The 24,524-nt window shown below is 35.7% G+C and overlaps 1 protein-coding gene across 1 annotated transcript in view; it reads right to left on the bottom strand.

Annotated features, from left to right (window-relative positions):
* Positions 1 to 957: 957 nt before the first annotated feature.
* LOC105038085 (WAT1-related protein At5g64700-like) overlaps positions 958 to 24,524 on the bottom strand; it is a 44,897-nt gene continuing 21,330 nt past the window's right edge. The window contains exons 3-8 of the mRNA XM_073252272.1: positions 5,756 to 5,886; positions 5,647 to 5,705; positions 4,970 to 5,197; positions 2,529 to 2,678; positions 1,201 to 1,352; positions 958 to 1,109 (exon numbers count right to left, since the gene is read on the bottom strand). Of these exons, the coding sequence (XP_073108373.1) occupies positions 965 to 1,109; positions 1,201 to 1,352; positions 2,529 to 2,678; positions 4,970 to 5,197; positions 5,647 to 5,705; positions 5,756 to 5,886 (865 nt within the window). The 3' untranslated portion in view covers positions 958 to 964. The remainder of the gene's footprint in view (positions 1,110 to 1,200; positions 1,353 to 2,528; positions 2,679 to 4,969; positions 5,198 to 5,646; positions 5,706 to 5,755; positions 5,887 to 24,524) is intronic.

Below are 24,524 nucleotides of genomic sequence, written 5' to 3'. Positions count from 1 at the left end.
ATATATATATAAAACAAAGATCTGAGACCCAGAGTGGAGATGTGAGCATCGACAAAGGAGATTTGTTTTTCTTCTTTTTCTAGGGAAAGATAACAAAAAGAGAAAGTTATGCTGTCTAGAAAGCCAACTGTGAGAATAAAAGGATGAGGAAGCGTAACTCGAGTCACCAACCACACTAGGCATCTGATGCATCTTCTTTCGCCATCTTATCAAGATTCAAATATTTCTCTTTCTTACTAATTTTTTGATGTACTCATTTTGGACTAGGATTGGGACCCAATTAATCCAACTAAAAACTCAGCAAATTAATTACCATTCAATTTCTCACTTATTTGGACATGGACACAGCCCATCCAATCTGATACCTACTTGAAAATCTATTTTTTTTCTACAATAAACAGTGCAGCGATATGGTGCTCAACAAGGCTAAGTGTGCTCCATCTAATGATTTTATATTTCAGTTATTATCCCGAGCATCAGACTTGGGTAATCATAGGAAATGGATTTCCTTCCCTTTTCCCAAAAACGCTGGAGTAGCACTTCTTCCCTTCCCCAAAAGCAGTGGAAAGAAAGCTAGGAATATCTCCCTAGCACGGATGCTTTGTGGTTTAACATTACTACTCTTTGACGGGTTTTATTATTATCATTATTATTTTGGTAGTACTACTCTTTGATGGTTTGATGTTACCAAATTCAATTGCTCTTCACCCACTTGTTGAATATTTGTTAATGCCTTGTGGTTTAATTGAACTCTTAGGTCTTTTAGACTTTTTAGGTAAATGGCATCAAATAATAACAATGGTGGAGACGATCAAAAATTATGATCCCAAAATTACCACTCTTGAACTTTAACTTTTAAGACTATTTGCACCCGCTGCTATTACTAAAAAATAATTGTTCAAATCCAGCTTACAATTTTCAGCTCTTGAGAGACTTCGTTTTGAATTAATGATTGAAAATTTTTTCAGACTTGCCTTACGCCATTTTCTTTCACGTCCAAGGAGGTCTTTCTGTCAACTTCAGTTGGTGTACTTTTATCTATTTGTTCTTTTCTCTGTCCCCAAAGAACACTATAAAGGCCTCCCACCATAAGAAGTCCACCTAAGACACTGCATGCAACAACAACATTGAAAAAGTAAGCAAAGTTCCACTGTATACATATTAGAGCAAGGAGCTCGGAATTAGATTATCAAATGACACCTTCCCAAATTAACTAATTCTCCCAAAAGAAAATATAAGCACACGATTGTGATAATAAGAGTTAGTGGAGTGGACATGGCCAAGAAAACAGGGCCTCTCTTGTCAATGACCCAAGACTGCAAGTAAACTGCAACTCCCATGACAATTATTCCCTGCATATATCATTCAAGAGTTAGATCTAGTTGTTGCAATAGTTAAAAAAAATTTGAAATTTTTTACATAGAAATGTGGATAATCTTTAGACAAATAAATAACCACTAATGGCAATAATATTTGAGATGTAGTCCCGCAACATTTATACGCAACATAACATTTATAGGGAGGGGTTTATCGCCTACCCTGCCCGGCCACCTGGGTGTAGGCGGGATTCAAACCCAGGTCAATAGATACAATAGCCCAATAACTATACTTGAACATACTTGAACCATACTTTCTCGAAGATCTACCACGTAACACATGAATTATCTCAGCGTACTCTCCAGTCTTCTCAAGAAGAAATTACGGGGAAAAAAATCAAGTATCTTCCAAGGGTACTAAAAGACATAGCTAAGGAGTTCACAGCATAAGCACTAACTCTCTTTCATTGTCCAAGACTACTTTGCTTGAGCAAAAATTAGTTTACTAATCCCATGCCCCTTAGTTACAAGGAGAAATGTCTTGACACAAACAACGTGTCAAGTCCCCCTTATAAACTTCTTCCCATCTGGCAGGAGCTCTGATCATAGATCTGCTTTAAATGAAGTTAGTTTTCAATGACAGGCTCAGGCTCAGCTTGATAAATTACTATCTCATGATTAATATAGTCAAAAAATGATCCAAATTCAAACCAAGCTGCAACACTCAGCAGGCAGAAGAGCCAAGCTTGAGCACACCTTTATTATGATCCGGCTGTGCTCAACCAGTTAACTACTCCATTCATCTACTTAATCCCTTGAGCATTCAGGGGCTAACATGAAAGCAACCATTCATGACATGGCTTATTAAGGGAATAATGGTGTTTTTTTTTTTTTTTTTCCTTTGAATCGAATTAAGGGAAGAACTCGGCCATTTTGAGAATGACAGCCGGAATGCCACCACTGTGAGTTCGAAAGCAGAATAATCTTCTCCAAGCACATACATATCTTAGTCTTGAAGTAGATTGTCCCAAGTCTTGTTTTCTGAGAATATGGTGGTTATTCACCACCACTCATGTCTTGGCCCAAGACCTCTCACCTTAGAGAAAGGGTGCACTACCTTTGGCTCAGATGATGCCAAGCATTGTTATTGAAGTTACAAAGTCTTGAAGGGCATTGGTTTTTTTGGTAGAAAGAAGCACAAATTCTACTTACACAGTAAATGACAGAGACGAGGCCGGTGTCCAAACCCAACTTCCACCGAGAGAAGTCTCTTTCGAATGGTAGAGCAATGAAGAATGACTGAAAGGTGCTAAACAGACACTGGAGAGTGGTGGATGTAAGATTGGATTCATACTGTAAGGACTCCATCCGGCACCTCCGGATTTTAATTGAAGCACCACATCAGAATGGTGACAGTATTGGACTTTTTCACTTGTTAGGCTATGCTCCGTCAAACAAGATAGAAATGCCCATATTAACTCTGTGGCCGGTACTAATCTAAATACAAAAAACCTCTACAATTTGTATATATAACAATTTTTATATATGTGTGATGCTTCTAAACAGAAACAATTATTCTTGCAATACATTTCTCAAGATGTATTTCTTTTGACATCAAACAAAACCAGTTAACAAATATAAGCTACTTGCTCCCTTTTATCCTACTATAAGCATGGGCATACACATGAGTTATATATCTCAATACCTTATGTACTCTTTCTTAACATATATATTCCTTATTATTTAGAGCTTGTTTGGATAATTGGGCAGAAAAAATTATAGGTCTACATTCATAAATATGCAGGAATAGCTTTAGAGTAGGTCAGGCTAAATCTTATATAGATCAGGCTAAATCTTAGAGTAGGAAGAAAAAAGATCTCATCACGAATCTTACGGGAAGAAAAAAAAATATGTTTGTTGTACCGGCCCAATTCATATGTCCTATAAGATATATCTTTTTTTTTTTTTTTTTTCTATAAGATTTGAGCTAATCCACTATAAAGCTATTTTTGGGTATTTATAAATATAGTCTTAGCTCAGTCTGTAATTCTATGATCTTTTTGGTTAATCTATAAATCTTATAGAATTTTGAGCTCAATTATCTAAACAGACTCTTAATGAGATAAAAATCTATGCATTACTCAACAACAATCCACAAGAAAAAATATATTTTTTCAATAAAAAAAAGAAAAATGATGATAACTTGTACAAAATAAACGGACCAAGTGACCCTTAAATGTTGGCATCTTACCACCTTGTGAAAGCAGATATACTGGCTTGTAGAACACAAGCAATGCTTATTATTTGCTGCAGATGCCATACAATCCTCGTTGATGCGCATCATGCCATGAAATTTTGAAGTTTGTTAATCCTTAAATCCAACACATGTATATCTTAGGATGACAATTATGTGTTTGAGGCCATGTAATAAGTCAACCATCCCTTCCAATTAAATCAATTCTGGACTCTGGTCCCTTCCAAGATCATGAAGCTATATATACATATATAGTTCATTTATAGTGACCATTAAATTATCCAGCAGACCTATTAGGACATGTTTTGGTTGCCTAAAAATGGCAAAGATCAAAGTGGTCCAATTAAATCAATTCTGGACTCTGGTCCCTTCCAAGATCATGAAGCTGACAAATAATTATAGATTACTAAAGCTTTATTTCAGCCAAAATGCATTTTGGTGGTCACTGAAAACAATCAAACAATCCAAAATAAATTTTCAAGAATACTCTACTTCGAAACATCCATAAATAATAAACACCCAGACACTCTAAATCACTGTAACTATCCTAAGTTCTAAAATATACTAGTTATGCCCTTATTATTTATAGCGACCATTGGTTTTTTAGTGGACCACCTAAATCATCACGGGCCTAAATGTAGTTGACTAAGCCAAACATGCAAGGGAGATTTATAGGTAATGTATAGGTAAATCATCACGGGCCTATAGCTTATCACCTGGGACTGGGAATATGTATAGGTAATGTAGTGTACCAAGTCCGGCACATCATGCAACGAAGTGCCAAATCTGCGGACAGGCCCTCCCAAGGCATTTAGAACTAAACACCCCATCTTCTTAGCTACAGAACCCGAAATCTGAGAATGCCGCACCTGGTTGATCATCTGTATTTCCATGCTTTCAACATTTTGAGAATATGCGATGGATTTTTTTTTTTAGTACAAAGAGTACAAGATCGATTGAAGGTAAAGCCTCTGTCCTGATGGAACCATATGCATCATCTTTAATGCAGTTTCTGCCAATAGCACTCATGAAAATAAGACTTGATATAAATAGGCAAATTGAAGCAGTGAGACATAATGACAGCAAGAGCAGAGGTATCTCATAAGAATGTCGCAGGATCTACACACATCAAAGTAGACTTCAAGGTGCCACCCTCTCTTTTGGAACAGCCATCTCGGTACACCGTTTTCCTGCACAAGTCTCCCCTGCTTTTTGACAAAGAAACCAAAGCTATGCGAAGTCATGAGTACGTAGTTGTCAACTATAGAGCCTAAATTATGCGGTTCCTGTCATTACGAAGTATTGCACAAACATAAAGAAGTGTATATTTATGTAACCCAAGGGGAACTGCAAAATAACATTCGCCAATGGACTCAAATCCTGATAGAAATTCTTGGACCCATACCTGAAGCACCAGCCACAATGACATTGTTAAGTTGGAAATGATCATGAGAAAGGTTCCCAAGACCCAAATCCTAGATGAATGGGTGTGAGGATGATTGGTTTCTCTACCTCCGTGGCCAAGGAGGACATGATGATTCAAAGGTTTGATGTGAGGTCCTTTGTAGAAGGCCATCTCCAAAGTACCAGCCAGCAAAAGCAGCACTCCAGAAACTTTCATAACAAGCTAGAATATCTATACTGTATCTGAATGCAAGAATTTAGTTCTTTGCATATGCTAATTCTCCTTCATTTAGACCTTGCCATGCAAGGTACTTGACATAGTATTTTCCTCGTTTAATTTGTGCCTTGTTGGTGCAAAATGGAAGCAGGGTATCAGAACTGGCGAAGAAAGACCCGGTTGGATGGAGATTAGTGGAGAGTTTATATGATCCAATATGCCTCCATGTATTGCACCGTTCACTATGTGAAAACAAAGGATGAACATAACATACAGGGGGCATTGGATCATATACACAAAACACAATCCCCATACAACTGAGTGTTGGCCATCAGTAGGGACCATCTACGCCCTTTTGAGACTACAGAAACATGATACCTTGCAAACCGCAGCCAAGTGACTATATTAGTCTATAGAGGCAATTCTGAAAGTTTTGATGCCGGCCAAAGTCCAACCACAAACCAAAGGTCATGCTCATTAGAATCCAAGCTACAATCTTTCTCATTTAATGATCCTGAAAGGGAAGCAGAAAACAGTTGAAAACTTCAGGATCTATAAGCAAACCAATCAAATCATACCCAAATGTTACAGCCACAATAAAGGTTGCCACTGGAATGGCATTCGTCATTGCAGATGACAAGGTTGCCGAAGTGTAACCAAGAGCTACAGAATATAGGACCAAGGAGGGAGTGACCCTACAACAAAAAGGGCGAATAGTTAGACAAGTTCAAAATAACATTTGGAATACAATGCATCTATAGCTTACCTAATTAGCAGACTTATTATAAATTGGTGCAAAAGTATACACAAACTTTTGTGCGTGCGTATATGTGCGTGTTTCCCAAAAAGGCTGAATGCTGAACTAATTCTGCTAGGGAAAACTTTTGTTGTTTCATTTTTATGACTTGTGAAAAGGATATAAAGTAGATATAAGTCTAATTGGAAAATTTGCACTCAAATGATCCACTACAACAAAAAACAATAAACTTGATGAAAAAATCATCACCAAAAAAATTAATTTCGTCCTAAAAAATATAAGGTATCAAAAAGAATTATCATAATTCTCGCTAGGAAAAGTATATCCCTAAAGATATATGGTGACAATAAAAATATTACACCAATAAATATATATTAGTGATGACAAAAATATATTGGTCACCAAATGGTGAAGTATTTGATGATGATAGTTTTTATCAAAAAATTTGACAATTTCATCATGATATGATATATTTTTCATCATCAAAAATAAATCTATGATGACATAAACAAATTCATCATCAAAGAGATTAGATTTTTGTAATAATATTATTTGTCAAAAAAAATAAAAGAATTTCATCAATAATGGGAATTCTTCATCACTAAAGATTAATCTGTGGTGGTGTAAACAAACTCGTCATCAAAAAAATTATATTTTTGTGATTATATCATTCTCCACAAATAGTAAGAAAATTTGGTCACTAAAAGATTAGACAAATCTTAGAGTTCAAAATTAGTTGGATATTATCCGACCAAGTTGATTTCTATTTTTTATTCAAATTTGATTTGGATAGATATCTTAAATCAAACCCAAGACCTTTTAGATTGTTGCATGCAACTAATCCAATTAGGAAAAAGAAAAATTTACTTCAACCTACTCAACTTGAATCTCTCAAAAAAATTAGAAACAAAATGAAAGAATTACGAAAGTAGGGCTTAGGCCCTCTTTTCTTTCATTGATTAACTCTCCACCACTAAAAATTAAGATACATGGCCCTTATTTATGATAATCATGTCCCCTCTTGCACAATTTGAGTAGGATTTCTCTTTCTAGTTTCTAGATAAACTTTTTAGTTTCTAGAGAAACTTTTTAGTTTCTAGAAGGGTATTCACCTTGGAACAATTCAAGTCAAATTTCTCTTTCTAGTTCGAATGGAACTAAATCTCTACAAAAATATTAATATAAAAAATCATAAAGAAAAACTAAAAATTCTGCAAGAGGTAGATCTCAACTTTTATATTTATTTTATCCTCTATTACTCTATCTAATTCTTTACAGATTGAAAGATCACTTTCGATGAAAATCTTTTTTCAAAAAAAAGTTTCAGTTTGACCAGCTTGTTTGGAAGCCCAAAAGATGGAATTTTATTCTACTTTAGCCTCTTTAGGGGTAGTCTAAAGTTATAGACCTTGAAAAGATAGCTAATTTCAAAAATAAATCATCTTAATCAAGCATCGTATGATCAAGTTATGGCCTCCTAAAATTTGGTATGCCATCTTGCTTCCTGATATAACAAATCTTGCTTCTGAACCCTATCCTTAGTAGCCAAACTAATCCATATTGAATCCGAGGATCCTTCTGGATCAAGGTTCCCTTTGTTTAAAAAATTTAGCTCTTGCTAAATCAGAATTAAAGGTGAAAAAATACTTGCTTCCCCATCTCACAACTGAACCTCCTGGGTTTGTTCGAAGATGGTTTCTAATCTTGATTTTCTTTGCTCCCAAGTCTTAATAAACTACTTGATTTGCTTCATATTTGGACGACTACATGGTAGGGACACTTCTTATCATCTTTCCTCATTGACAATGACTATGGCAACTCCTCCTTGATTTAAATCTCAGTTGATCGATTGATTAAGTGAGAGCTTGGCCACTCATGAGTAGTATCAACTTCTTTCTCAAACTTGGTGCCGATATTAACAAGTCGTTTTATCTGGTCAGCATTCATAAGGTCTATAATTTTGTGTATTTTAAAGATGTTGATCATGAACTCCTTCTTATGCTTTATGAGATGATACTTTTTCTTCCATCTATAGAAAATGCACTTTGATCCCAAAGGTACAAGCTTTCAAGAATAATCTAGCAAATATTTAAAAAAACTACTTTATAAGTTACCTCATCAATATACTACTACAAGAATTTATAATATTAGCGATGGTATTAAAGATGAAAAATCAAGCCATCGCTAATAATAGTCTTTAACTATCAAAAAAATGATCTAAAAAATTAGCCGTCGCTAATACTATTAGCGACAGAATTCTGACTATTAGCGATGGCAAAAATCATCGCTAATAAATTTAAATTTTTTTTAAAAAATTTTGATTATAATTATAATTAATTAATTAATTATCAACTGCTATTAACGATAGAAAGATTTGCCGTCCCTAATAATTTTGAAAAAAAAATTACTTAAAATTTATGAAAAAAATATTTTTTTTCTAATAATAGTATTAGCGACGGCAATTAGTTTTTAGTGATGGAAGATTGCCATCGATAATACCAAAGGGCATTAGTGACGACCACGATTGCCGTCACTAATAGTCCGCCAAAAATAAATCTCCCCCAACCCATGGGAGAAAAAAAATTTTCACACCTCATCCCCTCTTTTCCCCGCTATTCCCCCCTTGGCGCCTCCTCCTTCCCGACTCCCCCCCTCATCGGTGCCTCCTTCCCAGTGGTTCTCCCCTCCCCAGTGCCTCATTTTCGATGGTTCCCCCCTCCCTATGCTCCGGCATCCCGCAGCCCCGAGCCCGCACGGCTTTTTCCCCCTCGTCGGTGCCTCCTTCCCAGTAGTTCCTCCCTTCTCCAGTGCCTCCTTCCCAATGGTTCCCCACTCTCTGCACTCTGACATCCTGCAACCCCAAGCCCACGCTTCGGCCATGCCCGCGACTGCCCCGACCCCGTCGACCCTGACCACATCACCCTGGCCCCATCGGCTATCACTAAAAGTTAATTTTTTTATTTAAATTATATTAATTAATTATAATTAGATATTAAAAACTAATTAATTAAATATTAAATTAATTAATTAGTTTGGTGTTTAATTAATTAACTAGAAGCACGGGACTTGGGTCTTGACATATGGAGTGCTCGGACCGAGGGAAGGTGTCAGGCAACATTGCAAGCATGAGACTAGGGCATGCCCTGCGCACTCGAGCCTCGATCCCAGCTGGCGTCCAAGATATCCAGCCCCCGCATGCCTTGTGCACTCAGACCGAGGGAATGTGCCGGTCAGCATTATAAATACAGAGTCGGGGCGTACCTTGTGCACTCAAGCCTCGGATCTCAGCTGGCATCCAGCCCTCACACGCACTGCGTACTCAGGCCGATGGAAGGTGTCGGGCAGCATTGTAAATATAAGGCTGAAGTGTGCCCTACGCACTCAGGCCGCAGATCTCAGTCGGTGTCCAAAGCAGCCAGTCCTCATGCAATGGCCAAGTGCATATTCTACGGCATCCCACAATTGGATGTTAATTTAAGTAATTAATTAGGTGTTAATTTTTTTAAAAAATTATATTGCATGGAACCATAGATCCATCTTTTGATTAATGTACATATTCTACTGTATCCGCATATTTATATATTTTTATATGAATGAAAGAATTATGTATATTGATCAATTGATTATCTAATATGGATAGTTTGAAAAGTACAAGTAATTCTATAGGTCATTACAGTAATCAAATAGAATACTGAGGGTTCGAAAAAAATTTTGGATAGCATTTTTCTTTAGTTCTCCCTATACATCTTCAACTGTATGGGGAGAACTAAGAAGAAATACTATCAAAATTTCTTTCGGCCCTTGTTATATATCGTTTGATTACTGTAATTGACCTATAGAATTAATGCATTTTCTGAATAAGATAGAATCTTTTATGACTATTAATTAAAATATAGGGTGTATTTACTATGTAAGCCAATTTGAATGATAAAATAATTAATTAGCAGTTGCCTTGTATTTATGTATATGTAAAATTCTTAGATAGTATGTCATGGACTATAGTTAGATGAACCGTCGAGCAGTCGATGGAGTGATTTCTACTGAATATAGAGAAGGTGTAGAATACTTCTGTAATTTTGCTTTTGGGAATGCAACACTCTTACATCAAGGCCGAGCTCATTGTCCTTATAACAGATATAGCAATAAAAAAATATTTGATAGGGATACAATTACTGTCCATTTATATAAGAGTAGATTTATGCCCAACCATAAGCATTGGTATCTATATGGAGAGATGTGGGAGAAAGTTATAAGGATTAAAAGTGAGTAGGACAGAGATACAGATAGAATGGTAGATATGGTTATGGATGCGACTGGTCCTGAATTTAACTGAAATGTGGAGGATGATCCAAAAGCTGACAGCAGTGCTTTCTATCATGTACTAAAAGATGCTGATGAACCACTATATCTGGGATGTGAAACACACACTGTATTATCAGTTGTGTCAGAGTTGTTGAACTTAAAGATCGAGTTTAATATCATGGTCAATTGTTATGATAGAATGGTAGCAATAATAAAGAAAATACTACTGAAGGATGAGAAGTTTGTTGGGAGCTTCTATACTTCGAAGAAAATGATGAAAAGATTGGGTATGGGATATGAGAAAATAGATGCATGCCGTAATGATTGCATGCTTTTCTATAAAGAGGATCAATTGAAGAGTTCATGTAACGTATGCGGTGAAAACTGATTTAAATCGAGGCAAGAGGGTAAGAATCAGAAGGACATGCCATATAAGATTTTTTGATATCTTTCCCTCATTCCTAGACTTCGGAGGCTCTACTTGTCCAAGAGTACTTCTGGACAGATGATATGGTACAAAGAAGAGACTCATAAGCACTCCGATATGATGAGTTATCCATCAGATAGCGAGGTATGAAAGTAATTTGATGCTTGCCACCCTTTATTTTGCTCAAGAATCATGCAATGTCCGACTGGATCTATCTACGGATGGCTTTACACCATTTAATCATGCAGCGGCCCCTTACTCATGTTGGTGAGTCTTTATTACTTCATACAATCTCTTATCTGGGATATGCATGAAAGAACATAATATCTTTCTTACATTAGTCATTCCTAGACCATGACATTCTGGTAGAAATATTAATGTATATCTAAGACCTCTTGTTGATGAGCTGAAATTCTTATGGTCCGATGGCATACGTACTTTTGATGCATCAAAGAATCAAAATTTTGTAATGAAAGCTATATTGATATGGACCATTAGCAATTTTTCTACTTATGGGATATTGTCAGGATAGAGCATTCATGGGAAGCTCACATATCCCTATTGCATTGAGAATATAAAATCATTTCAGCTTGAGCATGGTCGTAAGCCCTGCTAGTTCGATTATCATCGTCAATTCCTCCCCGAGTATCATCCTTTTCGAAAGCAATGGGATAGTTTCAGGAGAAATAAAATAGAGAAGAACCATGCACCCCCGTGCCTCAGTGCTATGGAAGTGTTTTAAAGGTGGTGTGTGTGAAGGACAGCTGGTGGAAAGGGGTAGAGAGTGACTACTATGAAATTCTTGAAGAAATAATCAAGATGACCTACATTGGAGGTAATAGCATCATTTTATTTAAGTGCCAATAGTTCAATAACAACAATGGTATAAAGGTTGATTCACGGCACAGGCTTATTGAAATCAAACATGGATTAAAAGTATATGTCAATGAGCTATTTGTTCTAGCTCAACAAGCTGCTCAAGTATATTATACTCCTTTTCCATCAAGGAAGAGAAGAAGAAAAGATTGGTCGGCTATATGCCGAGTTAAGTCTCGAGCTGTTCATTATGCGCTCGAAGAAAAAGAAGAGCTCCAGTTACCAAAATACTTTCAGGAGGATGAAAAATAGGGTTTCATCGATCTTCAAGAGATGTCGAGTTAGATGTTCTAAAAATTTTCGTACATGATGGCCAACATGAGGAGGTAGGCCCAACTGATTTTATTTTAAAGGACAATCTTATCCAAAAAGGAGAAGAAGAGGAAGAAGAAGAACTGGAAGAAGAGAAAGAGGTGGAAGAAGAGGAAGAAGTGGAAGGAGAGGAAGAATCAGCAGAAGAATTCAAAGGATACCAGACATTTGAAGAGGCTGATGAGTAGTGCTAAGTATATAATCCTTGAATCATTTTAATTATTTATCTTGAATCATTTTAAATCTTGCATTGCCATCCATAATTGTATAATTAATTTGGTGAATCTATTTATTTTTATTTTTAGAGATTATATATCATGTCTTTCAGAAGTCGGATCCATGCCAGCTGAGGATAGAGCTCCCAGGGAGAGAGCAATCATATGGCTAACTCACATGATTCTGCACCTCGTATACTAGACAGTGAACTCTAACACTTTAGATATTTTCATTTATGTTATTTTGTTCTTTACTAACTAATATAACTTCTTTATATTAGATGTTTTGCACTTTGGTTTGGACGATAGAGGGACACTAGTGACCCCATAGTCACACATAGTAGCGATCGGCTCCTAGACATAAAGCTATGATTGAGGATCCATCCGGCTTGTTGTACCTCTGACTCAATTGGAGGATAGAGAGCTCATCCACATTCAAAACCATTCGTAAGTACTACAACTTCAATTAATATATTTAGAATTTAGTCATTTTAGAGTTAATATTTATTTTTAAAATAAATTTTACAGCACATGTAGAGAGTCTGGAGTATCTCGTATGGTTACCGACATCATCCGATGCTTGATGCTGGGGTCGGTGAATGAGTTCTCCAGTTGACCATCTGGAGCTCGTGATGTAGCCTGGAGATATTTCTGATAAGTCAAAAGTATTTAATTTTTAAATTTTTTATAGGTTTATATTCTATTTATTAATACACGGTTGCTTCTATTTATAGAGGTACTATCAATTCGAGACTCCTCAGGATGAAGAGGTTGGCCATCAGATTTTCAAGCAGGTAGCCACACATGAAAAAAAATTTATGATAGTACAGTATATGCAATTAAAAATTTTATATAGTAAAAATAATAAATTATATAATTTAATCTTAATTATATATATAAGATCTAATCTTAAACTACTACATCAGGATCTTTGATATGAAAAATATATACTTTAGATCTAAAAATAAAAATCACATCGATCTCATCGATGCTGAAATTTTAGATCTAACTATTAGATCTACCATAGGAATCAAAATAAGTTAGAGATCATTATTAAACAAATCTTGATCTTGATCTTCTCTAATCTAATGGTTAGAGAGGGTGTTCCTCAAGCCGCTTGCAGCCACATGAAGTCGTCTGGCCTCTATACAAAAATCCACGTGAAGACTGGTGCAGATCAGGGGCTCAGAGATGCTAGTCTGCGAATAACTTCGATAGCTGACCTCTTCCTTCTTTTACAAGCATCTTGGACACTCCAAAGTGATAGGAGATCTGGAGAAGGAAGAGAGGAGGAGGGGAAGAGGCTCTGAAAATAAAAAATCTATAAGAGAATTGATCATGGGATGTCCAAGAGAGGGGTCTCCTTTTTATAGACTAGGAATTAGGACTTTTTAAGAAAAGATGCTATGAATCAATGCCAAACCTATTTTTGGCATCCCTAAAAATTCTAGAAAAATCATTAAGATGTGGAAAAAAAATCTAGAGTCTCACATACCAAAAAATTCCTTAGGAAAAATAAGAAAAAAGATAATATGGCTCCAATAATATACCATATACAAAAAATTTCTTTCTTAGTCTACATCTTATCTCTAATTCGGATTGCATTCGAATTAGGCAAGAGATAATATTATAACTCATCAGCTATAGCCAACCATCCTTATTGGATCCTCTCTCATAATGCCAAAAATCACAACCCAAATCCAATTAAGCGTGGAGAAATTGGCATAGATCCAAATATTGCGCAAAAGATAAGGATAGAGTCCTAGTCTGACTTGGACTCTTCATTTCTAATTCAATTCTAATCCAAATCAAATTTGGATTGAAACCACTGATAGAAATAAACCTAATATAATTAGAAATCTAAATATCTCATCAAATTCTTAACCCAATTAAAAATTAGTTGAGTCCAAATCCTGATCAAATTATGATCAAATTTATCTTGTAATCAGATTTGATCATATCAATCCTAATCTGAGTCGAACTGAATCTAATTCAATTAGACTTATTCCAAAGCTCTTTACTCAATCAAATTGAGTCAATTAGTAATCTAATTACTAATTAATTTTTTATAAATGGTAGAGTCCCAGTCTCAGTGGGACTCTCCCACAGAGTTCTAGTTCCAGTAAGACTCTTCACGAGAGTCACAATCCAATTGGACTCTTCAGCCATCAGATCTGATCTAATCTTCTAATGCAGGTGACCCCATAGATTCGAACCTAAGTCGGTAGTATAGAAATAACTTTCTATACCAATCGATATAACTATCTAGCAATGATGACCCGACGATCGGATGGGTCGAAATATTGCCAAGCAACATTCTAGAACCTACTGGCGTTTGGTTACCGTATAATTCATCCCTTTGATCTAAATGCCCAAGATGACTTAGGGTTTAACTGTCAACCCTAATTAAGTCGACTACATTATATTTCAACCTTTCAAATCCATCTCATGGATTATTCTGGCCAAGATTTTGCTAAATTGAAATACACTAATGCATATCTCCTACCAATTCAGAGGGGTCAATTTCATTTTGACTCACACACCAACTTGATAAGTACTTGACTGCATCTGGTATCCTTCCGTCACTAAGTTAGAAACTCAGATAGTCTGATACTAAAGTATAGTAAGTTGCTTATAAGTCATCGTGGTGGTCTCAAGTCGGAGAGACACTTATACTCATACCCTTTACAAGCTACCTTGACAACAGAGTGCTTGGCACATGATCACGTTCGATGTGAATGTACTCCTACATTTCATCTGTATGCCATAACAGTATCTCCACACTCTTTGGTTAAGAGAACAACTAACTCATATGGCACACAACGACCTACACTCGATATCGCTATCATCCTAGTAATAACGTATCATTTGGTCTCGAACAATTTTAAGGAGTTAACGATAAATCCTCCTTTGTCAATTAAAATATATAGTCCTAAAGACTTCATTACAACACAAGAGTTCAAAGATGGTCAATTTGTAATGAAAATACCCAATAATTTTTATTAATAAAAATTCATATATAGTTTACAAAATGAGCACAATCGTCTAACGATTGGCTTTGGAATATATTTTTCAACAACTCCCACTTGAACTAAAGCCAATTAGTATAGTATCGTATATCCATCTTCGATTTGTAGTTATTAAACTCCTTGATTCTGAGAGCTTTAGTAAATGGATCGGCCAGGTTCTTCCTTCCATTGAACTTTTGAAGATCGACATCACCTCGATCTACGATCTTTCGGATAAGGTGATAACGGTGTAGAATATGTTTGGTACGCTGATGAGATCTCAGCTCCATGGCTTGAGCAATGGCTCCAGTATTGTCGCAGTATAACAAGACAGGGCCATCAATGGAAGGTGCCACTCCGAGCTCGTCGATGAACTTCTGCAACCATACAACTTCCTTTGCAGCATTAGATGCCGCGATATCTCTGCTTCGCAAACAGAGTCTGCTACAATATTCTGTTTGAAACTTTTTCAATAGATTACTCCATCATTTAGGATAAAAATATAATCCGACATACTTTTACTATCGTCATGGTCTGACTGAAAGCTGAAGTCTATAAACCCCATAAGTTTCAAGTCAGTTTCACTATACACAAGCCACTGATCTTTAGTATTTCTTAAATACTTAAGAATAGTTTTTATGACCTTCTAGTAGTTTTCTTTTGGATCAGACTGGTATCTACTCATTACTCCTAATGAGTATGCCACGTCTAGTCTCGTATATATCATGGCATACATAATAGAACTCACTGTCGAAGCATATATAATTTTACTCATACGTTCTCTCTCTTGAGGAGTTGTCAGATAATTTTCTTTCGAAAGAAAAATTTTTTGGCCTATCAAAAAATAGCTTTTCTTGAAATTCTCTATGCTGAACTATTTTAGTATAGTATCTATGTACGTGGATTGGAAGAGTCTGAGTAGCCTCTTAGATCTATCCCTATAGATCTTTATCCCTAAGATGTAGGCTGCTTCTCCCAGATCCTTCATGAAGAATTATGACGACAGCCATACTTTTATTCCTTGAAATGTAGGGACATCGTTTTCGATTAAGAAAATATCATCCACATATAATATAATGAAATATAATTATCGAACCATTTACCCACTTATATATGTAAGGTTCCTCTCCGTTCCTAACAAAGCCATACATTCTGATCACCTTATCAAAATGTATGTTCCAACTTCGAGATGCTTGCTTCAATCTATAAATAGATCTCTTAAGCTTGCACACTTTGGACTCATCTGTAGATATGAACCTTTCAGATTGTATCATATACACCTCCTCATTCAGCTCTCCATTTAGAAAAGCTGTCTTCACATCCATTTGCCAGACTTCATAGTCCAGATATACTGCTATCGCAAGCATGATCCGAATAGATTTGAGTATTGTCACAGGAGAAAATATCTCATCATAGTCAATACCATAATGCTGATAATAATCTTTGACAATCAAATGGGCTTTATAGGTCTCCACCTTCCCATCTGCACCTCTCTTCCTCTTGAAGACCCACTTACATCCTATGGATTTTATCCCTTCAGGTCGGTCAACTAATATCCATACATTGTTGACTTCATGGACTTCATTTCAAATCTCATGGCTTCAAACCATTTATCAGAGTTTATCTCTGTATTGCATTTATGTAGGTGATTGGATTCTCATCGTTCTCATCGAGTTCGACAGGATCCCCATCTCGAATCAAGAAACCTAAGTATCTATCCGACTGATGCAGTACTCTATCGGATCGCCTTAAGGATGTTTGTTCATTGGGCTCCAGGTTTGATCTCATCAAATTTGGTTTAGATTCAATCATTGGTGTCGGTTCTTCTACCTGTCGAACTTCGTTAAGCTCGATTTTAGAGGCACTTATTCCTTCACTAAGAATTTTTTTTTTCAAAAAATATGCCTTACTGCTGACAAACACCTTTTATTCAGCAGGCAGGTAAAAATAATATCTCTTTATTTTTTTGAGGTATCCTACAAAATTACACTTATCAGACTTAGGACTGAGCTTGTTAGTTTGTAATCGTTTAACATAAGCTGGACATCTCCAGACCCTAAAGTAAGAGAGGTTCGGCCTATGTCCTGACCATATCTCATATGGTATCTTACTAACAGACTTGCTTGAAACATTATTGAGCATAAGACAGGCTGTTTCAAGTGCATATCCCCAAAAGAAGATCGACAGAGTTGCAAACCCCATCATGGACCGAACCATGTCCAACAAGATTCGATTTCTCCTTTCTGAAATGCCATTATGTTGTGGTGTCCCTAGAGGAATCCATTTGGAGAGAATTCTATTCTCTCTTAGATATGTCAGAAATTTATTGAAAAAGTATTCACCTTCTCGATCAGATCGAAGAATTTTAATATTTTTTTCAGTTTATTTTTCTACTTTATTACGGAATCATTTGAATATTTCAAATAATTCAGACTTGTATTTTATCAAGTAGATGTACCCATACCTAAATAGATCGTCTGTGAATGTGATGAAGTAGCTATACCGTCCTCTGGCATATGTGCTCATAGGTCCACATACATCAGTATGTATCAGACCCAGCATATCACTAGCTCGTTCATCTTTTTCAGTAAAAAGTGATTTGATCATCTTTCAAAGCAAATAAGACTCACAGGTAGGTAACGATTCATAATCGTGTTTATTAAGAATTTCTTCTTGAGCCAATTTGTTCATCCTGTTCTTGTTGATATGACCTAGCCTATAATGCCAAAAGTAGACATTTGTGACATCATCTATTCTAGGATGTTTATTTGAAATGTACATTACATTAGACCAAGATATAATATAGATACCATTGTTCAATTGTCCACGTTAAATTGTAACACCATTCAAAATGATATCACAAAAATTTTTCTTTATTGATATTTCATAATTTGAATTGACCAAAAAATCTACAGAAATAACATTTAAAAGAAAACTAGGACAGTAATGACACTCATTAAGAACAATATACTGAGACTCAAATACAAGCTTGATGATTCCTAAAGCTAGAACTGGAACTGATCTTTCATCTCCAACATTCAAGAATCTCTTGCCTTCTCCAAATCTCCTAGTGACCTGAAGACCCTGCAACGAATTGCAAATATGAATAGAGCTTCTAGTATCCAATACCCAGGTCATTGTATCTATAAGAGAGAAGTTACAAGGTGTTATCACATAAATACATTGTCCAGCAACTTATTGCTTCTTCTTCTTTGGCCTGTTCGGATCAAGAAAAGCGATATACTGAGGATAATTTCTCTTCCAGTGACCCAGCTTCTTGCAAAAGAAGCACTCTGCTTGACTTTGATCAGCCTTGAACTTGAATTTTTGGGACTGACTCTCAGCACCAGGTACCTTCTTATTCTTCTTCCTTTTTTCTTTCTTAAAGGGACGATGACTACCTGAAGAAGATCCTCCTACTAGATTCACTGTCTCCTTATAGAGCTGATGATCTTTCTCAAAAGTCTGTAGCAATCCCAACAGATCATGATAGTTGACTACAAGCTTCGTCATTCTAAAATGACTGAGAAATGACAGGTAGAACTTGAGAAGAGAGTTCAGAATCGCATCTTCCCCCAGCTGTTCATACAAAGAGAAGTCGAGTTTGCTCAATTTTTTAATCTGCTCGATCATGTACAATACATGATCGATAACAGATGCACCCTCCTTCATTCAGACATTGAAAATGATGCAACTAGTCTTGTACCGCTCAACATCATCAAGAGTACCAAAGGAATCCCTCAACACTTGAAGCATTTTCTTCGGCTTAGCTTCTTCAAACTTTCGGCTGAACTCATCATTCATGGAGGCCCGCATGATGCAACGAACTGTGGTGCGGTCATTGAACCACTTCAAATAAGTATCTCGATCGCTTCTCAGGTGTTAGGAATAGGCTCCTTAGGTGTCGGATCTGTTATCACATAAAGGATCCGCTCGTACTCCAGGATAATTTTTAATTTTCGATACCAATTATCGAAATTTGATCCGATAAGCTTCTCACTGTCTAACAGTGATCGAAGTGACAAGTTTGAGGCCATATCTGCACACACAAAGAAAGAACAAAGCCTAATTAGTATATGAATTTATTAATCCTAAAGACTTAAACTTTAGTTTAAAGGTTCTCCCACTATTTTATACGAATTGGTAGCCTCTACCTCCAATTCGAAGAATTACCTTAATTTCTTAGCAGGTACTAGAATCCACACAGACTACATATAGGCCTGAAGATGGCTCGGTTAACCCATATGAACCTATGGGTAGGTTCTTAACTAATTATTTTTTTAAATAACTTCTAGTATTTAATTTAGCCTTAGATTTTATTTCAGTAGGTGATGGGCCTCCACTAAAAATTTTGGTTAAGTCAAACCATTAACATGAACCTACTTAATGATTCTACTTAATGAGTGATCAGGCCTGAGGATGGCTCGATCAACCCAACCATCATCAGATAGTTCATCAGAGTCATCATATGATGAATGATAATTCCATCATTCAGAGAGAACATCAGATGGATGGTGCCTGCAATATCAATCAAAAATAATGGATCCATTATCACTCACCTTAATAAGAGACTATAATCTAATTATCTCCATAACCAACTCATTTTAAGCACCTAATAATTTAGAAGATTTAATTGATTTAGAGAAGAAAGAAAAGAAGAAAAGATCAATCAGTAGACCATAATCTTCCCACTGACTTCACCAAGTCACTGAATCAGATTAGATCATGCTGATTGAACTGGCACCTAGATCAGTCATACCGATCAACCTTAATGGCATGGGGTAACTCGAATCACTTAGCGATCTAATCAAAATCCAGTTTACCAAATTGGCTAGGTAAGTGAGATCGGTGGGAGGGTCTACTAAGCTTGCTTTAGATACCATCGAAATGGCCAGGTAAGTCACTCTCAATTAAAAATCACCGATCGAAATGCCAAACTTATCTTAGACACCAATTGGTTAACTAGTTTCAATTTGATCAATCTAATGGGTCAGGTTCAACCATTGAGCCACAATCAAGGTTCATTTGGTTTAATCAAAGACATGGACTTGACCATCTACAACTATTGTACTAAAAAAATCTTGATTAATCTAATTCAATATTTGGTTAGACTTAATCAATTTCTCTACATGGTCAATCAATTCTTTGATTCTAACCTTAGGTCTAATCCAATGAAAGAGAAGGACCTGATTTGAGCTAACCCATGCCCCATGTTTTATGCAATGTCATTAGATCTAAATCATAATTCTAGATCCAATCAGCTTGATACTTAATTCTCAGTTAAGTTTTGCATCAACATGATTAAGGTTTCAAAAATAATTTTTCATGTAAATTTTTTACATTAAGTCATAAAATATTTTAGATCAAATCTAAATTTTTTATGATTTTAGATCAAAATAATTTTGATTAAACAAGATTAGATATAACTAACTATCTTCACAACTTGTATCACATACAACAACACCTAAGGTTTCAAGATCTAAGATTTTGCAAGAAAGTAAGTTTGCTCTTTTCACTTTCTTCTTCATGGGATCCCACAGTGGTACTCCTACACATCATGAAGAGTACCCTATTGAATGGGAGGAGAGGGTCATGAAATCCTACTTGCTCCTATGATCGAACGGCCTGGTGATTACCCAATCTGAGTATTTTGTTACTCATAATATTTAATCTAAATAAATAATAACCAGATCTAAAAATAAACTAATTTAAATCTAATCTAAATCATAAATAATCAGATCTAATAATAAAAAATTAGATCTAAAGTTATATTAATTCATATCAAAACAACCTGGCTCTGATACCAGTTGAAAGAAAATTTACAGTAGTGCAGTACATATAATTAAAAATTTTATATAGTAAAAATAATAGATTAAATAATTTAATTCTAATCACATGTATAAGATCTAATCTTAAACTACTATATCTGAATCTTTGATATAAAAAATATATACTTTAGATCTGAAAATAAAAATCATATCGATCTCATCGATGCTGAAATTCTAAATCTAACTATTAGATCTACCATAGGAATCAAAATAAGTTAGAGATCATTACCAAACAAATTTTGATCTTGATCTCCTCTGATCCAATGGTTGGAGAGGGTGTTCCTCAGGTTGCTCACAGCCACACGAAGTCGTCTGGCCTCTATAAAAAAATTTATGTGAAGACTGACGCAGATCAGGGGCTCGAAGATGCTAGTTTGCGAACAACTTCGACAGTTGACCTCTTTCTTCTTCTACAAGCACCTTGGACACTCCAAAGTGATAGAAGATCTGAAGGAAAAAGAGAGGAGGAGGATAAGAGGCTCTAAAAATAAAAAATCTATAAGAGAATTGATGATGGGACGTCCAAGAGGAGGGGTCCCCTTTTTATAGACTAGAAATTAGGACTTTTCAAAAAAGAATACCATGAATTAACACCAAAACCCCTTTTTGGCATCCCAAAAATTCCAAAAAAATTATTAAACATAGAGAAAAAATTTGGAGTCTTACACACTAAAGAATTTCTTAAGAAAAATAAGAAAAAAAATAATATGGCTCCAATAGTATACCATATATGAAAAATCTCTTTCCTAGTCTGTATCTTATCTCTAATTCAGATCGCATTCAAATTAGGCAAGAGATAATATTATGACTCATCAGCTATAGCCAACCATCGTTATTGGATCCTCTCTTATGATGCTAAAAATCATAACTCAAATCTAATTAGGCATGGAGAAATTGGCATGGATCTAGATGTGGTGCAAAAGATAAGGATAGAGTCTTAGTCTGAATTGGACTCTTCATTTCTAATTTAATTCTACTCCAAATCAAATTTAGATTGAAACCATTGATAGAAATAAATTTAATCTAATTAGAAATTTAAATATCTCATCAAATTTCTAACCCAATTAAAAATTAGACGAGTCCAAATCCTGATCGAATCAGGATCAAATTTCTCTTGTAATCGGGCTTGATCATATCAATCTCAATCTGAGTCGAACTGAATCTAATTCAATTAGACTTATTCCAAAACTCTTTACTCAATCAAATCAAGTCAATTAATAATTTAATTACTAATTAATTCTCCATAAATGATAGTCTCAGTCCCAGTAGGACTTTCCCACAAAATTCTAGTCCAAGTAGGACTCTTCACCAGGTCACAATCTAATTGGACTCTTCAGCCATTAGATTTGACCAAATCTTCTAATGCATGTGACTCCATAGTTTTGAATCTAAGCTGGTAGTATAGAAATAACTTTCTGTATCAATCGATGTAACCATCTAGCAATGATGACCTGATGATCGGATGGGTCGAAGTGTTGCAAAGCAACCTTCTAGAACCTACTGGCGTATGGTTACCATATAATTTATCCCTTTAATCCAAATACTAAAAGTAACTTAGAATTTAACTGTCAACCCTAATTAAGTCGATCATATTATATTTCAACCTTTCAAATCCATCTCATGGATTATCCTGACCAAGATTTTGCTAAATTAAAATACACTAATGCATATCTCCTACCAATTCAGAGGGATCAATTCTATCTTGACTCACACACAGATTTGATAAGTACTTGACTGCACCTAGTATCCTTCCGTCACTAAGTTAGAAACTCAGATAGTCCAATACTAAAGTACAGTGAGTTACTTACAAGTCACCGTGGTGGTCTCAGGTCGGAGGGACACTTATACCCATACCCTTCACAAGCTACTCTTGACAGAGTGCTTGGCATATGGTCACATTCGATGTGAATGTACTCTTATATTTTATCTACATATCATAACAGTATCTCCACACTCTTTGGTTAAGAGGACAACCAACTCATATGCCACACAACGACCTACACTTGATATCGTTATCGTCTTAGTAATAACGTATCATTTGATCACAAATAATTTTAAGGACTTAATGATAAATTCTTCTTTGTCGATTAATATATATAGTCCTAAGAACTACATTACAACACAGGAGTTCAAAGATGGTTAATTTGTAATAAAAATATCAAATAATTTTTATTAATAAAAATTCATATACGGTTTACAAGATGAGCACAATCGTCTAACGATTGGCTTTGAAACATATTTTCCAACAATATGAGTTTTGAGATGGGCTACATAGCCTTAGGTAGTCCATCATCAAGTATTCTATTTTTCAGTCACCATCGGATTGGAGGTCCTACAGGGATCACTGGATGCGGATGGACGTATGGAAGATCCTCTACAATCAATGGAGCAGCGAAGAGTACTCCAGTAGACAATAGAGGATCTGACAGAATCGAGCCATTCAGCAGGATTCGATCAGGCACACGGATGGCTCCATCGACACACATATTGTAGCCGACAGACTGATAAAAAATCTATACCAAAACTCTTCATTAAAATTGTAAAAAATTTTATATATATACTTTAATTAATTTAATTTTATTATTTATTTATTGTAGCACGGCAGCTAGATTATCCATCAAGTCAGCTGCAGTTGTGGGAGGCCACACATCAGTCTAAGAGGACTGGTGATTACTTAGATTCTAGATCGCGACAGATCATGGTAACAATTTCAAACTATATTTATGAAGTTGTTACAGAATCTGATATGTATATTAGAACTACTGTATTTCTGAACTGTGTAGGAGGATTATACGGAGTATATCGTTGCGCAGCACGATGATGACCCATCCACTTAGCCCCTTCTTGACTTTGAGGGATGGCTCAAGATCACTAGTGGGGTGAATAGGAGCCGGATCACAGGATTCGACCACAGCTTTGATCCTCCAGCAGCTCGATACTCTTCAACATCTTCACAGGCCTCGACGTCTCAAACTTTGAGTGATGCACACGTGGAAGAGGTTGTACAAAGGCTTTTGAGCCAACAATCTCAGAGTTTTCAGGATATCATCTGCGATATGATCGTGGAGATTCTTTGGGATCTACAACTACGCGACCAACTGAGCTCGTTATCCCAGTCATCACATCAAGTAATTCTATTAGTAAACTCTTTTACTTGTTTTAAGTATTCATATTTAGAAGCTTCGCATGTTTAGGCTTGAATCAAGAAAGAGGATATAGGGGCTAAAAATTTAATCTAACCATCTAATTGATTGGTCGAAGATGTCTATAGCTTCGTACCATCGAATGAAATGTATGAAAATAATCTATTTGAAAATCGGAGGAGTGTATCAAAAGATACACCTCCGTATCGAAAGATATGCCTCCGTATCAAAATTTATTAAAAATATTTTATTTTTTTTCTTTTCAAGATATTGGGACATTCGACTCTCATCCATCAGCTGTTGGAGAGGAGCAGAAGGATGAGAAGGAGGATGACGAGGAGGATATGACCTACTTGTAAAATTATATAATTTATATTTTTAATATAATATAATTAGTTTTTTATTTGTGATTATCATATTATTTTTGAATTTTAATTATAACATGTGTTAGAAATCATAATTGAT

This window comes from Elaeis guineensis, chromosome 1, assembly GCF_000442705.2.
Source record: "Elaeis guineensis isolate ETL-2024a chromosome 1, EG11, whole genome shotgun sequence".
NCBI lineage: Eukaryota > Viridiplantae > Streptophyta > Magnoliopsida > Arecales > Arecaceae > Elaeis > Elaeis guineensis.
Note: the sequence above shows the minus strand (reverse complement) of the source record. Positions and strands in the feature narration are given on the sequence as shown.